Below are 18312 nucleotides of genomic sequence, written 5' to 3'. Positions count from 1 at the left end.
TATTAAATGACAATGGTATTTGATAAATGAACTACATTTTTTGGAAACTGAGAATTAAACCTGGCGCTGCTCATCATAATTGGATTCAAACATGATGTTCATTTCAGTACCAATTGATTGATTTAGTTGGACACATTTCGCAGACATCTTTGAATAAAACTAGCAAACTAGTCCTTTAATTCATATATGTCACTTTTTTTTTTTTAAAGGTACCACAAAATTTAGAATGCATTTAATAAAACAACAACAAAAAATCTATTTCAAAAAAAAAAAAAAAAACTTTTGAAAAAAAAATTCTGAAAGTTCAAGTATAAAAAAAAAACAAAAACAACAGTAAAAGAAAAAAAAAAAAAAGAAAAAATACTAAAAGTTAAAAAATTGTTCTTTTTTATGGGAACTATCCCATACACTAAAAATTATTATTTGGTTCTTGAAAAGCATTTTTATTTTCTTAAATATTCTGAATGTCTTATAATGCATTACAGTGTGTGTGTGTGTGTTTTTTTTTCAATTAAAGCTATCAATCTTTTTTTAAAAACTGATTACTAGCATTTAAAACCAAACATTTAAAAAAAAAAAGAAATACACAAATAGAAGATTGATTATCTTTTACAATATGAAGCCAAGCTTATTAATATTTGTCTAAATATTGTCTACAAAATGAAGAAGGAAATAGAAGTCAAATTAATCTCAAGATGATACCAACATGATATGATTTCAAACAAATCATGTCCTAATAAAATATCATACGAGGAAGAGGATACTGATAGACATTTGAATCAACACAAACAGTTAAAATAAAAATAAACAGCCAACAAAATACTTCAACTAGAATATTGAACCAACGGCTACCATCACAAAAACCAAAGTTCTTCAGTTGATCTCTTGCCATGAGATGCTGGACAAGGTCAGCTAAGGAAAACTTGGAACTGACCGGATGACAGGAAAAACTGATGTCTTCTGTAGTCCCAGACTCTTGTGTTACCATCTCCTTACTGTCTTCCTCAAAGAGGACACATTGGTTTAGGTCTTCCACTTTGTCCCCACTCTTATCCTCTCCAACCAATAAACAGTTGGATGACCAGTCAGCGGAGAAGGAAGTCATTTCCTCATACTGATACTCAGGACCTTTATTTGCTGACCTCCTAAAGTCACTTATGTCTGATACAGTATTTCTCCCGCCTGTTCTTTTATCTTCTGGAAACATCAGGTGCTGTGTGTCATGGAAGCTGTTATTTTGGAGTATCCAGTTCTGGCACAAGCTCTTAGAGTCTACGCTGTGATCAGACTTACTTTTACGCAAGCAAGGATACGGTGATAGAGAGATGAAAGAGCTGTAGCGTTTCTTTTCACCACCTTGGCAGTGACAGAACATTGGGTTAGAAAAGCTAAAGCTTAGAATGCAAGTGTCAGGTCCTTCATGGTGCAGCTCTTCAGTCACTGTCATGTCAGGGTCTGACAAGGAAGAGACAGCAAAAAGGTCATCCAATTGGCACAGGTCAGACTGTCCTATGAGGCCTGACTGTGAGCTGCTTTCACTAGTCTGATCTCTAAGACTGTGGCTGACTAAACTGCATGGAGCCAAATTTATTTTAAAGTCACATAGGTTTTCAGACTGAAGTTTACTTGAGTCAACCATAGCATTCTCATCTTCTACTTTTGAGTCCCTTGTATCAAGAACATTAGGGTCCAGAGGTTCTGAAACATGTTGAAGGATTTCCATTTGACAAAGTCCATCCTGACTCAGTTTCTCAACACCGAGACCTGAGGTTTCACTAACGTGAACATCTAGGATACTGTTCTCATTAGAAGTGTCCACCTCTGCTCCAGTCTGATCAAAATAGAGGTGATAGTAACACAGTCTACTGCCATGGGGAGAAACTTGATCTGTCCATTGCGTCAAGGATTCAGTAGAGTCCAGACCTTCAGAGTGAATCAAAAAACCTTCCTCAAGCTTCTCTTCTTCAGGGTCAGCATCCTCACTGTTACTGCTCTTGTTGACGATTCCATCATTTTCAGCAGTTAACTCAGTGAAATCCTCTTCCTTCCTAACACTGCTGTCACTGACAAGTCTATCATCCTCTGCAATGTCACTACAGTCTAGATGGCATCTCTTGTTATCCTGTGACTCAGCACAGTCATCACTAAGGAATGCTGCCAGTTCCAGTTCATCCACCAGGTGGCTCTGGTGAGAACAATAAGTTGAAAAGGAGTCAGAGGACAATGTTGGCACAACCAAGCTGCTGTCTTGCAAACTGTAGACTGATCTATCTTCCTTGGCAGGCTTCTGTTTCACTGGGGGCTCTGACGTCAACCTCTTTAACACCATAGGGTCTTTGATAATGCTGGAGGTATGTAGTAGAATATCAGAGTCGCTAGGGGAATCCCCAGAGTCATCCCCCAAGTGTTCATCAGAGCTTCCTAGCCTCTCCATATTGTCTGAATAGGCTTCAGATGAAGCATTCATATCATCCTCAAGATCATCACAAGCATCATTTTTATGACTGGTAGATTCTGGAGATTCATTGCTTTCATCTAGCACATAGGTAATATTTAAATGACTGTCAATATCATCATCTTTCTGATCACTTGTGGTTCCAGCATTGAAAGCCTGATTCAAATCATCTGCACCAAGTGGACTCACAATGTTTTTGACAATGGCATTGTCTGTTTCAGAAGGCTCCTCAGAGTCAGTTTTCCATTCCGCGGAAATGCTGATTTCATGACCTGAAGACAATATCAAGCTGGAGCTACTGGATGCTTCAGAGTCACAGTCTTCCACATGGACCACACAGGAGACATCTATGTGGTAAGTTGACTTGGTGGGACTGTCAAATTGTCCTGTGAAACTTAGGTCACTGTCAGTCTCTAAGGTTAGGTCCATCTCTTTCAAATGCCTCAACAAGGTAGCAGCGTCATCCTCAGAGTCAACAAATGTCTCATCTGTTTTAATGTTAGCCAAAGGCAAGTTGTATTTATGAGATACATGACCCCTTTCTTTAATGTCATCAGAAAATGTCTTGTCAATCAAGCACTGAAGGGGTTGTGCATATTCCTTTGATTCATGGGATGTCCTATTGTTTGAAATACTATTTTCAGTGCACAGCTTAACTTGAGAGAAGGCTTCTTTGTCTGGCCCTAGTTCTGATATGATAGCCTCCTTACTTATATCCAGTTCTTTATCATTAGACTCGGCTGTTGTGTTAACATTATTTGTATCAAAAGACCCAAGATCCTGCTGAAGTGACACAGTCATCTGATCTCTAGACTCTTCAGAGTTAATGCTATCAGAAGTAAACTCCACATTTATGTCTAAATGAATCTCTGTGTCTGAGACATTCATCTGGCACAACACATGGTCACTATTCAAACAGTTGGACTCAAGAAAGTCATCATTGGAACATGTCTGTTGAGCAAAGAAACTTAAATCTGGCAGTTTTCTATCAGAATTTCTGGCTACCAGATCAACTACTTCTGCCTTGGAATCCACAGTTGCCTCCTCCTCTGACGACCTACTATTAAAAAAGGGTAACTCAGGGAAGTAGCGAGCATGTCTTCTGTGTTGATCTCTAGTCTCTTCCTCTTGAGAACATTTAGTTGTACAGATTTCTTTGCATGTTCTTGTACAAGTCTCTTCTTTTTGTGCTTCCTCAGTAAATGCATCACTGCTGCTGGTAGATGTCATGCTTATATCAGGAGAACTGTCAGACACAGAATTCAAATCTGTTTCAGCATCCTCAACCTCTTCTGTTATCACTGGCAGGCCAGGCTTTCTGTAGCGGAATAAAAAGGGTTCATAATCTATTTCCACAGGGGTCACATTGGGTTTAAGATCTAAGTCTTGGTCCACACTTGTCACCTGGCTATCACTGGTGTAGTTAGTGTCTATAATGCAAACACTGTATTCACTAGGCCATTGGAAACTGACACTTCTCTTGGACTGGTTAGACTCTACTCTAATGGCTTCAGGTGATTTATATTCACAGGTTTCACAGCTATCTTGTACTTGAACAGTCCTATCAAATCCAGCCACATCCTCTATCTGGTCATTATGGGCCAACTCCTGATGCCAGTCAAAGATAAGATCATTACTGTTGGCATTGTTGATTTCTTTGTAAAAACTGGGAAGAGGAAAGAGCCTTTTCTCTTCAGCGACAGATTCTAGAGGTGAAAACAACTTTTTTCTGCGGTGGAACTTCAAATCCTCATGTACTTTTGCCTTGGTTTTAAACTTGTTGTTTGTTGGACTGGGCCTGAAGCTAGGAGGACTCTTGAAAGCCAGCCAGTGATTTGCTTGGACAGGTTTGGAGTAAAATGAATCCAGAAGTACACTTCCTGGTGTGGCTTCCCCTTCAGTGATGAGATGCTTCTTAGGGCTAACTCTTGGGGAATACAACTGACCTGCGAGGTCAGAAGCCCTAGCTTTATGTTTTCCTGACTTGTCAGCTAGTATAAAAGAGTTATATCTTTCTTGTTGACACCCTCGTTGCTTAAATACAGATTGTTTCTCAGTTGTATTCTTTTTATCCTGACAGGATTGAGTTTTGAAAAAAGATGGAAATCTGTCAGTAATTGGTGCAACAGAGAAAGGGATTGTAGGAAAACATTTGATTGGAGCAGCCACTTTGGCAAAGTCGCTCAGGCTTTCCACATCAGCTGCACAGCTATCTACATTGTCTTTTTGATTCCCAATAATTTCCTCTTGGACAAGATTTAGATTGGGGGCAAAGAGACTGACCTCTGGATTGTCTTTGTGAAACAGAAGATCTGACTTGGTTTGATTTGACCCATGTCTTTTTCTGAAGAGAGACTGATACTTTATAGGCTGACTTAGCCTGTATTTTTCTGAGTAGCTGGGAGCAATGAGTGTAGTATCCAGTGAGCTGACATCAGCATCACGGGTATCCTCATCACTGCTCAAGTTACTCTCATCAAAGTCTGTGATATCTGGAAAGGATGACTCACTGCTGGACTTTGAATGGTCAAAAGAAATTACTTTAGGAAATGTATCGTAGAACTTGGGATCGCCTGATTGGCTAAATGTTGACTGCCATTCACTGTCACATGACTCTGAGCTGCAGGACAGGAAGTCAACAAGTAGTGGAGAAGCAAGTTTGTCCATCAATGGAGTAGAAATCTGCTGATCTTCTAGTGCAGAAGAATGATGAGGGTCTTGTATTTGTTTAGTGTCATTGCTTGAATCTCTTTTGTTCCCTATCATTTCACAAACGCTTTTAAAAGACTGTTCATCTGCTTCTAACTCTGCAAATAACTCTTTGGTATGTTGGTCTTGCACTGGTTCCAAGCATTTATTATGCTGGGCAGAAAAATAGGAGCTATTGGGGATTGGGGATTTAAATCTGTTCTTCTGCAATTCAATATTCTCTTCATTTAAATTAACATCATCCTTAGTGACAATTATTGGGACAGAAGATAACTTCTGAGTCAGATGTTTCAAACCAAGACTAGATTGATCAGTCTTGCCATTGGAATCTACTTGAGCCTGGACCATGTCTTTGTTTAATAATACCAGTTTAATTTCCTTCAAACAGACATCAGTTTTACAAAACAGCTTCAACAAGTCATTTTGTTTGATATTCAGAGTTGTACTTTCAAGGTAGGGACTTTTAAAGAGAGGGTCCATTTCAGCATTGCTCCATTGCTCATTTGTAATGCAGTTATCAGTCTCAACACATTTCTCTTGAGTCTGGACACTGCTGCCCACAGCTTTATTTTCCATGGTCACAGTTTCATCAGCTGGGACTAGGTCAGCAATTGGCAAATTTGATGTTTCTGTATACTCTGGTCTGCCATGACTGTCTGACTTAAAAGTCTTCATATGGTCAATATCTGTCAATGGTACAACAGATTTGATGGCATGACAATCGTCTGACTTTATGCAACCATCGCCATTGCTATCCCCAATTTTATATACTCCATGGCCATTTATCAAAGCATTACTCTGGTCTCTTGAAGCCCACATGTTGTTCTCTCTCTTTGATTGATCAAAGAATACTCTATCTCCCACATCACCACTGACATCTGCTGCCTTCCAAATTTGTTTTGTCAACCTGGCTTCCTTGTCATCCTCCAGATCACGCACAATTTTTATGTCACTTTTAGATGTGCTGGTCACTTTGAGCTTCTCAAAGACATGCCTCTCTTGGATTGTGACCCCTCTTCTTATTTGGTTATTGTCACCATTACAGCCAAGTTGCCCAGTACTTTCTTTTCCAGCTTTTTCATGACTAGTCTCTTCCTCAACCTTTAAAAACACATCATCATTAGATGTTGTTTTCTCTTTAGTAACTGCGTTTAGAATAGTGTCTACATCCGATTGTGTATGTATCTCTCTTGTGGTGTCACTTATATTGGCAGATGTGCAGGCATGCTTAGATGTGATAGCATTGACAAGACCAAATGGTTGCAGGTTGAAGGTTTTTGCTTGAAACTCTTGAGTGCTAATGGAAAGTTCATCTTTTTGTCCAGAGCAAGCATCTTTTGATCCAATAATAGAATTGTGAACCTGCTGAGATGCATTGTAGGGTGTGTGTGTATTACATAGAGACATTTCCTGGGGGAAAGCACCATGTGTTCTAGAAGTGTCTATGTCAGAGACTTGATGTTCCATGATGAAGTCTTTCTTTGGAAGAGAATTGCTGTTGAAGATTTCATATGCCTCAGAGATTCTGGGTAAAGCACCATGAGACCTACATCTACAGCCTAAATCTCTTTGATAGCACAACTTTGTAGACCTGTCTGGACTGTTCATAGCGAAGGAATTCAGCTCATAGTTGTTGCTTTGTAAACTCTGGGTTTTATTAAGTTTAGGCCAAACACTGTTCAATATTGGGAAATTATCTTCTCTATTCTGTGATCCAGTGGTCAGCAAGTTTTGAGGTCTTGAAATAACAAGTTCATCATGTTGTTTTAACTTTTGAACATTACCATCACTGAAATGGCAATACAAACTTTTTTGGGAATCCTTACTGATCAGCTGAGGACAGCTAATCCTTGGTTTTAAACTTTTGTCAATAACCTCAAAATTGTCCACAGGAGCATCCTGTGCTCTGGAATCTGAAGTAAGATGCTTGTCTGATCTCAGTGCATCTTGAGCCAAGATGCCTTTGGTGAAGGCATTCTGCTGTTGGGTGTCTCTGGAGTAATCCCCCCTGATCTTTGAAAAAATGGATGTACCTTCCCTCCTCATGCCTTCACTTAGGATATCCAAAGATTTAGAGCTATTGGTGAAGAGATTACTTGCTAAAGAACCATTGCCCATGACATCTGTTGAAACAGACCTATTGATTATGGTGTCTCTGTATCCTCTTGGTGACAAGGGTGTCTGACTAATAAACGTGTCATGTGTAGAATCCTTCACTAAATTATAACTACCATTCAGAGGTTTTAAAACACCTGTAACCAATGTTGTTCTTTTGTCTGAATTGATGATTTCAGGAATTTGATTTTGATCCCCTTGGAATTCTGATTTGTTGAGCAAGCTTTGAGAAGCACAAGTGTGTACATACTTCTCTTGTTGGTCTTCTGCTAAACTTCTTCTTAGGCTAAGTGTGTCTTCTGAGCTACAGCTCTCATTATGAGGCTTGTCATCATTTAAGTAGGACCTTCCAGAAGGAGGGCTATTAACAGGAGTATCATGCAGTGTGAGCATTTGGAGCATTTCTTTATTCATCAACGATACAAACTGGTGGTCAGGTTTAGACCCATCAGAAGGGATAGATTGCAGTGCACAGCTGTGGAGTTGTTTAAGAGCTTCAACCAGTCTGCTCACGGCAGCATTGTCCCCAGCACTGACACACACATCCTCCTTAGCATCACTTAACTGTAGACTTTTAGGCCCGACTGACACGTGTGCTACGCCATCACCCAAACCTTCTTTCTTTAATTCTTCTGTTTTAGACTTGTACACAACTTTTGTTATTTTGTCTGTTTCCAAGGTAATGAAGTCCTCTGAATTTTCTTCCGAGGACTCATTCTGGGGTTTATACTTTGAGATATCAGGAGGATCTTCCATTTTGTCCTCCTTTAGAACACAGTTTTCATGAACGTGCTCACTGGCTTGAGTGTCTTCCCCAGGAGAGCAGTCACTGTTAAGTTCATCAGTTCTAGACGCTGGGTCATCATCCAAGACCTCTAACACTGGTGACAGCATAGGGCCCCTGCTTTGGTAATCCTGTAGAGCAGACTGTAAGCCTTCAATGTTAATGTCGTCCAAGGCCTCAGAGTTTCCAATGCTATTCTGAAGAGAGAATTGAGTGGATACTGAATTGAATGCCACAAGTTTAGCATAATTTAGATTCTCACTGGTGTTCTGACTTTTAGATACCTGCAAAACAACATTTATATTGAGATTCAAAGGCCCGCCAGCCAGGTTGCAATCCAAATGTCCAAGAGTGAGAGGATCCTGGTTTTCCCTGTCTACATACCCCCTTTTAACATCACTTTCTTTCACATCCTTTTGTTTGGCAAGTGTTTTTCTGAAGCAAACATTTGGAGCATCAGTATCTGGATACACACTGTTTTCCATAGGGTCACTTTCTCCAGAGTCACTGCCTTCAGATGTGTCCTCAGCTAATATAGCATTAATCCCTCTATTAGTGAATGCAGGGGTAACAAACCCATGATCCTCCATTTCTTTGTTGTTCATTAACATACACTCATTAAAAGTATCTTCTATATCGTCTCTAGAACTCACTTCCTCAGCCAGAGAGGACTCCAGAATAGTCTCGTCATAATGATTATTGTTTTCTTTTCCCCTTGCTCCAGCAAACCTGGAGGACAAAAAGTGGCATTCAAAACTGTCATCACTGCCCTTGTCGAGAATGCCATCAAAAAGGCTGTCTGTCATACTGCTGTCAAGGCCAGACTCAGTGCTGAGGTCAAAGTTAGTCTTCTCATTCAAGAATGAAACACGGTGCTGCCTGCTATCTGTGTTGAGATAGTCCATAAAGGAACTTTGAAAGTGGGAATGTGAAGGTATTTGACTTTCATCGCCGTGGTTGTGCTGGTGGAAAATGAGTCTGCCGTAGGTCTCATCTTTTGGGCAAGAAAATGTCATGTATGTGTTGGAGCCATGTATCTTGTTTTTGTAATACTTAGTGTGGTCAAAAGGAAGTGGCTTTTTAAAATCTCCTAAAAAGTCAGTGTCGTCAGCTGTGAGATTCAAGTCTGACTCATTCCAAGTCCTATGTGAATAGTCAGTGATGTATCTTTTCCTAGACGTTGACATGTGCTCACTTTCCTGTCCAACCAAACAAGATTGAGAACTGAAACCAACAGGCTGACCTAAGTGCTCATTAAAACCCTGGCCATGTTCTAAATTATTACGCGTGTAAACATGATCCAATTCTGAGAAGTCATCAGTTATCTTTTTAGAATGGTATCTGAATGCCCCTCTTTCATTATCTCCAGAAGATTTCCAATTGCTTTTGAAGTCAGGCTGGCTGTTTGGATCTTGGAATGAAGTTGTTTCTGGTTCATACAATGTCTTTAAAATGTCTGAACTTCTAGCATAAGAACTATGTAAGTTGTTTCTGATAGCCTTTACAATTCTTTTGGTATTGGATTCTGTTTTTAGGCTCAGATCTTCCATGTCATTTCTAGGCATGGATTTAAAGCCAGACTGGTATTTGCTTTTCAAATGAGACAAATCCCTAGAAAACTCTCCATAAGTGAAACTGTCTTTCAGATGTCGACTATACCCAGCAGCAATATTTCCCTTAGTACTAGAGTCAGATCTTATCTCTTCATCTTCTTTCAAGATTCTTTGAGCAGTTGCACTAATGTTCTGACCCAAGCTAGAGGAACTTGTATTTAAAGTTCCAGAAGAACTTATGCACAAAGGTGAAAGGTCATTGGCCTGCTGATGCTCATGCCATGGTTTTGGATGGACGTAAAAGGAATTCTGAGTTGAAGGGCTCCAGCTGTACCGTGGAGACCAGAGCTTCAAATTCTGATCAGATTTTGTTTTACGAAGCTGGGAATCAAAAGGACTCATTTTTTTATGTACAGACGGAACAGAGCTCCATGACCTCATGTCTGTAGCATCACTGAATCTTGTCATCGGTCGATTGCTGTTTTGGGACCAGTCAAAGTGACTACAAATACTCATATCAGGCAAAGACATGGACTGGTCATCTAAAAGAGGGAAGGACTGGCTGTTAAAGAAACCAATGGCAATATCATGGTCACTATAGCTAATGGTCAGAGGTCTTTTGGGGGAAAGAGCATCAGCAATGGAACCTAAGGAAACATGTTTTAATCCGGTAACTTCATCAATGGAGGAGTCAGTGCTGTTTTCAAAAGGCTCAAAATGTTCCTTGTCAGTATCCGGCAAGTGATAACATGTAGCACATTGAGCCATCTTGACATAATGCTCTGGCAACAGATGTGCCTCACACTGCAGGTCAGACTCTCTGTTACTTCTGTCAGCCCACTTCAGATGACTATTTGCTTGATCAAAGCTAGAACCACATTTAGTTTCAATGACAGAGTCTGTATGGAGTATTACTTCCCTTGATGAATCAGTCAAGAAAAGATCTTTTGTCAAGTACACATCTTGTCTACGAACAACAGGCTCTTGGCTTGCATAGTCCAGACAACAATAGTTTAAGTCTGCCGTTTTTTCCAGGAATATTTCTTCCTGTTCAGGTGACTCTCCTAATATTTCTTGAGCTAGTTGGTATAATTTCTCTTCTTCAATCTCATACATTTGCCCCCCCATCTCATAATGAAATGTGGTGTCTTGTACTCTAGTTGGATAAGATAGGAGTTCAGTTTTTTCTAACTCATCTGCTGTCTCCAAGAGGAAACTGAGACTCCCTTCATCATATTTGATTTCAAGATCAGTAGGTAGACATTGAGTGGAGTCCAGACACACCACATCATTGTCATACTCACAAACATCCATCTGATCAGACAAAGCTTCTAAATGTAATATATTTATAAGAGGTCCATTTATTTGACCAAGAGATGAAACAATTACATCTTCAGGATCTATTTCGTTATCTGATTGTTGCTTTGAAACGTCATAATCAGATTGTTGACTTGATACTTCCACTATATCATCATGGATTAGTTGACTGAAGGCTTCAATAAAAACTTCATCAGTGTAATGACTTGAAGTTTCATCGCAGCTTACTTTTAAAATATCTCGATCTGAAATTTCAGTACAAATGTCTTCCTCAAGAACTTGTTCATTCATTTTCTTTGACTCTATTTTATACAGAATTATCTGCTGATTGTCTGCAGTTATATTGTTTGTATCATTGCATTTGTTATGTTCTTCATTGAGCTCATCATTGTTGAAATTCATTGCAGTAATTAGGTGGTGCTCTTCTCCTTCAGTAGTCCTTTCTTCCATTGGTTGTTTTAATTTGATAAGTCCTAACTCCTTAATGATTCCCTGAGTATCTTGAATGAAAAGGGCATTGGTTTTGTTTGGTAGACTTGGAATGGTTTGACTGTGTACATTGACTTCAGTGGTAACTTGCTGCTCAATGGTTTCTTGAATCAAAGTTAGTGTATCTGAGGATGGAGTGAATTGTTGATTCCAATCTAAGTCAGGACACATTGGCTCCCTTGATTCTTCATTAGAATCTAGTGCAGTAAAGATCTGCTGATCCTCACTGAATGATTCAACATATTTTTGTGTGATACCACTCTCATAACTCTTATGTTGAATTGATTCATAAGTAAAATCAATTTCATCATTCATTGGGAAATTTAATGTGTCACATGAAGCAATTTTATTAATGATCTGTGGATTCAATTTTTGAAATAAATTTATTTTATTTTGATTTTTTGGGTGTAATTCTTCTTTTAAATCAGTTTCATCATGACTTTGTTGACCTGAATATGCAATGTAATCCTCTTTGTAATATATCTGTTCACTTGATTTCATGCAGATATCTTTTTCCTCTTGGATTTGCAGACTTAAGTCATCATCATGAATTGGTTGAGCTGCTTCTTCATTGAAATCATCATGACTTTGTTGACCTGGTTCTTCATTGAAATCATCTTGACTTTGTTGACCTGGTTCTTCATTGAAATCATCTTGACTTTGTTGACCTGGTTCTTCATTGAAATCATCTTGACTTTGTTGACATGGTTCTTCATTGAAATCATCTTGACTTTGTTGACATGGTTCTTCATTGAAATCATCTTGACTTTGTTGACCTGGTTCTTCATTGAAACCTATTTCATCATGGATATATTGAACAAATATTTCTTTGAAATCTATTTCATCATGGATTTGTTGACTTAATTTCACATCCTGAATATAGTGATTTGATTCATCATCAAAATCTTTTACATTATGAATTTGTTGACTTGATTCTTCTTCATCAAGGTTGCATTGAATTGCTTCTTCATGCAAATCTTTGTCATCATGATTTTCATGACTTGATTCTTCATTGAAATATTTTTTCTCATGACTTTGATGAATTGATTCTTGATGGAAATATTTTTCAGTGGCATCTTTTTCTTCAGGGATTTTCTGATTGGACTCTTTAATATAACTTGTTTTATTATGGACTTGGTAAAAGTTTCTAACCAAATCCTTATTTTCTTGGCTTTGTAGATTTAGTTCTCTAGTCAAATGATTTTTAACTGGTATAAGATAACATGCTTCTTCAATATAATTTATTTCATCCAGGACCACACTTGCATCTGCATTAAAATCTATGTCTTTCTGGATTTGACTTGCATCTGCATTAAAATCTATGTCTTTCTGGATTTGACTTGAATCTGCATTAAAATCTATGTCTTTCTGGATTTGACTTGCATCTGCATTAAAATCTATGTCTTTCTGGATTTGACTTGAATCTGCATTAAAATCTATGTCTTTCTGGATTTGACTTGCATCGGCATTAAAATTTATGTCATTCTGGATTTTACTTGCATCTGCATTAAAATCTATGTCTTTCTGGATTTGACTTGCATCTGCATTAAAATCTATGTCTTTCTGGATTTGACTTGCATCGGCATTAAAATCTATGTCTTTCTGGATTTGACTTGCATCTGCATTAAAATCTATGTCTTTCTGGATTTTACTTGCATCTGCATTAAAATCTATGTCTTTCTGGATTTGACTTGAATCTGCATTAAAATTTATGTCATCCAGGATTTGACTTGATTCTTTTTTTACATTTATTTCATCCAAGATTTGATTTAATTCTTCATTGAGTTTTATTTGTTCAGTTATTCTCATAGTATTTATTGCAACTACATTCTGTTGATTTGATTTTTTAAGTGAACAGATTTCACCATTGGTTTCAAGGTTTAATTTCTGACTGAAATCAGTGGTAAAAATTATTTGTAGACTACGTTCATGTTGGACATCTAGTTTAGTTTCAACTTCTTGATTTGATTCTATATTCAAATCTTTTTCATGATGGTGTGGTTTAAAATCTCTTTCATTGACTAATTGTTGATCAAATTCTTTATTGAAATCTGTTTCATAAGTAACTTCTTGATCAAATTCTTCATTAACTTTTTGATCAGATTCTTCACTGAACTCTATTTCATCATTAACTTGTTGACCAAAGTCTTCATTAAAATCTATTTCATCATTAAATTGACATACTTCATCTTTGAAGTCTATTTCATCATTAATGTCTTGATCAGATTCATCATTAACGTCTTGATCAGATTCATCATTAATCTTTTTAAATTCTTCACTGAAATCATAACATTCATGATCGAATACTTTATTGATCTCTATTTCATCAGTTACTTCTTGAACTAATTCTTCTTTGATCTCTATTTCATCATTAACTTCTTGAACTAATTCTTCTTTGATATCTATTTCATCATTAACTTGATCAGATTCTTTATTGAACTCTATATCATCATTAACTTCTTGATCAGATTTTTCATTATCTTGTTGATCAGATTCTTTAATAACCTGTGGATCAGTTTCTTCATTAACCTGTTGATCAGATTCTTCATTAACTTCTTGATCAGATTCTTCATTAACTTCTTGATCAAATTCTTCATTAACCTGTTGATCAGATTCTTCATTAACTTCTTGATCAGATTCTTCATTAATTTCTTGATCAAATTCTTCATTAACCTGTTGATCAAATTCTTCATTAACTTGCTGATCAGATTCTTCCTTAACTTGTTGATCAAATTCTTCAATAACTTGATCAGATTCTTCATTAACTTCTTGATCAGATTCTTCATTAATTTCTTGATTAAATTCTTCATTAACCTGTTGATCAGTTTCTTCCTTAACTTGTTGATCAAATTCTTCATTAACTTCTTGATCAGACTTTTTATTGAACTCTCTTTCATCATTAACTTGTTGATCAAATTCTTCATTTATTTGCTGATCAGATTCATCATTAACTTGCTGATGAGATTCTTCATTAATTTGCTGATCAGATTTTTCATTAACCTCTTGATAAGATTCTTCATTAACTTGTTGATCAAAAAATTCTTCATTAACTTCTTGATCAGATTCTTCATTAACCTGTTGATCAGATTCTTCATTAACTTCTTGATAAGATTCTTCATTAACTTCTTGATCAGATTCATCTTTAACTTCTTGATCAGATTCTTCATAAACTTGTTGATCGAAAAATTCTTCATTAACTTCTAGATCAGATTCTCCATTAACTTGCTGATGAGATTCTTCATTAATTTGCTGATCAGACTTTTCATTAACTTCTTGATTAGATTCTTCATTAATTTGCTCATCAGATTCTTCATTAACTTCTTGATCAGATTCTTCTTGTTGACTGTAGTCTTGACTGGCAACACTGATGTGTACATTTCTTGAATCTTCCTTTAGAGACATATCACTGCTCAATGAATCAGAATCTTCCTTCAAATGTATTTCATAAGGGCACATATCAGGATAAAAGATAAAATCATCAGCTACAGCAATATTATCTGAGCTGTCCAAGTTTACAACATTTGCAGACACATTTGGACATTCTTGGTCTAAAATGCAACCTGTGGTTTGTTCTACAGACAAATCTTGATGTAGGGTTAGGTCGGAGTTCATGTTGAACATTTGAATATTGTCTGAAACAAGACAATGTTCTACTTCCGAATTGATCTCCTGTGACCAAATCACACCAGACTTTATCAGCTTTTCAGCTCTAATATCAGTTTGTTTGCAAGTAGACACATTGTCAGTATTAATGTTCAAAAAATGACTTCTAAGACTTAGGTCTTTATTCTCTTCAGTTTCAGTCTTCAAGGAAGGATCACATTCTATCTCAGTTGTAGCATCTGATTTCTTGAAAGCTAGCTCTGCACGGCAGTGTGTTTCAACAGAGGGTAAACTAATGTTGTCTTCTAGAAATCTTTTTTTATATTCCCTGATCAGACTATTAATTTCCCATGTATCAGTCTTTATTGAAGACGTTACTATAGGCTCAGTTTGCTGAAGGTCACCAGGAACTCTAATGACATGTGATGAGGCAACATCTTCATAGTTTGTCTCTTCAAGATAGACTGAGCACATGTCTAAATCAAGATTCAAGTTTGATTCTTCACTTCCATTGAGGGATTCTAAATCTTTCACATCATCATCTGTCACAGACATGCTTTCCTCATCTTGCTGGCTCAGCAAACTACCCTCCCATAAAATAGACAACTCTTCAACAAACTGTGGCTCTGAGCCACTAGATAAATGCTTCAAGTCAATAGCTGAAGGAATCACATCCCTTGGTGCAGAACTGTCAACTCCTTGTTCTAGATGATAGGCCCAATGGTGTGTTTTTACATTTGTTTCACTCTCTAATACTCTGGATGCACAAGTGAAGTTTTCAGCATTGATTCCTGTTACACAGTTGGCATCTTCACCATTCTTTGATTGATCTTTATAATCCAGTTCACCATCAGAAATGAACTCGTTATTGTGACATCTTAAAGCCCTACGTCTCAGATCATCCTCCAAGTGTATCTTTATACTGACTTCTTCATCAGTGTTTCTGACAACACTCACCACATGGGCGCTCTCAACAAGTTCACATGCTATAAGGTCTGATTGAAAATGGTCTGTTTCTATGTACTTCATGCAATGACTATAGTCCATCTTTGTTTCTTGGAAACAATCAAAGGCATCTTGAAAGTAATCACAATTATTGTCATTATTATTACTACCTTGGATGAACTGAGTTTCTTCATTCTGAACTACAACAATGTCTTCTACTTTCAGAATTTGTTCACTACTGTCCTGCTTAGAGCTCACCGGCAGGACCGGATCTTTACCTAAACATCCCACAGGCTCAAAAGAGTCTCCAAATGCCAGACCAAAGGTACACAATTCAATATGTCTGTCCACTGCTGAGGTCAAGTGATCTCCTTCACCGGTCAGCTGAGCTACACTAGCTTGCTCAGTAAGAGGGCTGCTATGGGTAGTTCTGCATGGATCAGGGTATGTAACTAGTTCATCATCTCTTTCACCGGTCAGCTGAGCTACACTAGCTTGCTGATTAAGAGGGCTGCTTAGGGTAGTTCTGCATGGATCAGGGTATGTAACTAGTTCATCAGTTGTAAAGTTTTCAGCCAACAAGGCAAAACCTTGTTCATTGGAATGGCATGATTTCCCTACACCAAGGGTGCACACAGAATCTTCATCCTTCTCACCAACCTGCACTCCTGCAACACTCTTGTCATTTGTATTTTGTAAGCCAAGATCAGAGTCAAGTTGAAACAAATCAGATCTCTCCTCAGTAGAACATTTCTTCACTTTGAGTACCAATGAACACTGCAGATCATTTCTGCTGGAGTCTTGTATTGAAGTGAGCAGCCTCTGGATGGAGGTGTCAGTGTTATCCAGGTCAAAGTCCTCGTCAGATAAAGAATGAAAGGATGCTTCATCAGACACATCCTCAATGCCACACTGGGCTGAAGGCTTCACTACCTGATACACAGAGTCTGTGCTGACTTCCACCACTGTGCTGGTCTTCTTTCTCTCCATGGGACTTAAACTGACACCTCTGCTCCTACTACTGTTAGACACTGATCTACACAGCCTGCACACTGGCTTTTTGTTTTTTTTACAATATCCAGCATCTACCTTAAGGCTTGAGCTATTCACCATGTTTCTGTTATTGGACAATGATCTACACTGCTTGCTTAGAGTGTTTTTGATTCTTGTACTGCAGTGGGAACCTTTCTCTGGCGGTAGTGAAGTATGGGATAACATCTTAATGTTACAACTCTGAAGAGAGATAGAGTTACTTCTCTTAGACTGCAACGCAGACTTCACACCTTGCTTTTGTCCAAAGAAAGTCTGGTCAGGTGACTTAAATTTTCGAAATGTCCTTGACCTGATGTCTGGCTTCAATTTGCAGCTTTCACATTGTGTGTAATTGTCAATCTTGTGGATTTGTTTATCAGGTAAATGGACATTATCTTCACACTGAAAGTAATCTTTCATAATGTCAGGTGACATGCTAGTCATGGACGACACATTAGCCAAAGGAGATGTATTGAGTACAGGTGAAACATGGAACTCGGGAGATGCATACTTCACATTATCGGTGTCAACAGCACTCAGTAACTCTTTAAACTGTTCTAGATTGTTAAAGAAATATCTGTTGAATTCTAGTTCTTTCATTGTCATATCTTCATGTTGATCCCTTAGCCTAAGACCAACATCAGGTGCTAAGTCATCATTCTGCTTGAAATAGAAACAAGTTGAAGAATCAGCAATGCTTCTGTGATCCGATACATTATGTTCTCCACAAATTGTTGGATCAGTACTCTTATCACTTTTCATATCCAATGATGGTTTCTTATTTGGATCATTGTTAAGCAACGGTTGGTTGGATGAAGGAGCTGAACTAGACGCAGTGGAATACTCTGAGGAGCTCTCTGAATCACTCCTGTGGTGTCGAACGGTTGAGTGAGCACGCTCTACTAAACAGCTTTCAGGGCGACACACAGAAGAGCTCTGATCACTGCCTCTGAAAGCTGAGAGAGGCAATACAATCAGAGTGTTTTGGGCCTGATTGGTGGGCAGGCTATTTATGAGTTGGGCTATGCATCCAGGTTCAGAGCAATGACCGGAGGTGGGTCCAAGCCCCTGGCACCTGATCAGTCTAGGTGAGCCTGAAAGTCCAGCAGAGTGTCCAGAGTCTGGTTCGACTGAGCTTACCTTGTTAAGATTGGCAGTCTCATTCCAACTTTGACTCAAGTTTGCATCTAGAAATAGTCAACAACTAGACACATAACATGCAGCATGCTGACAGACAAGCAATAACAAAATTAAACTCAGCAAAGTCAATGATAAGAAACAACCAATACATGTTATTAGGTGAAAACAAT

At 38.0% G+C, this 18312-nt stretch overlaps 1 protein-coding gene across 6 annotated transcripts in view; it reads right to left on the bottom strand.

Annotated features, from left to right (window-relative positions):
* Positions 1-18312, bottom strand: part of LOC106057313 (uncharacterized) — a 217775-nt gene that overhangs the window by 54336 nt on the left and 145127 nt on the right. For all 6 annotated transcript variants that reach the window (XM_056038436.1, XM_056038435.1, XM_056038437.1 and 3 more), the window contains one exon: positions 853-18189. In XM_056038436.1, coding sequence (XP_055894411.1) covers positions 853-18189 — 17337 coding nt within the window. The remainder of the gene's footprint in view (positions 1-852; positions 18190-18312) is intronic.

Source organism: Biomphalaria glabrata, chromosome 8, assembly GCF_947242115.1.
Source record: "Biomphalaria glabrata chromosome 8, xgBioGlab47.1, whole genome shotgun sequence".
Classification (NCBI taxonomy): Eukaryota; Metazoa; Mollusca; class Gastropoda; family Planorbidae; genus Biomphalaria; species Biomphalaria glabrata.
Note: the sequence above shows the minus strand (reverse complement) of the source record. Positions and strands in the feature narration are given on the sequence as shown.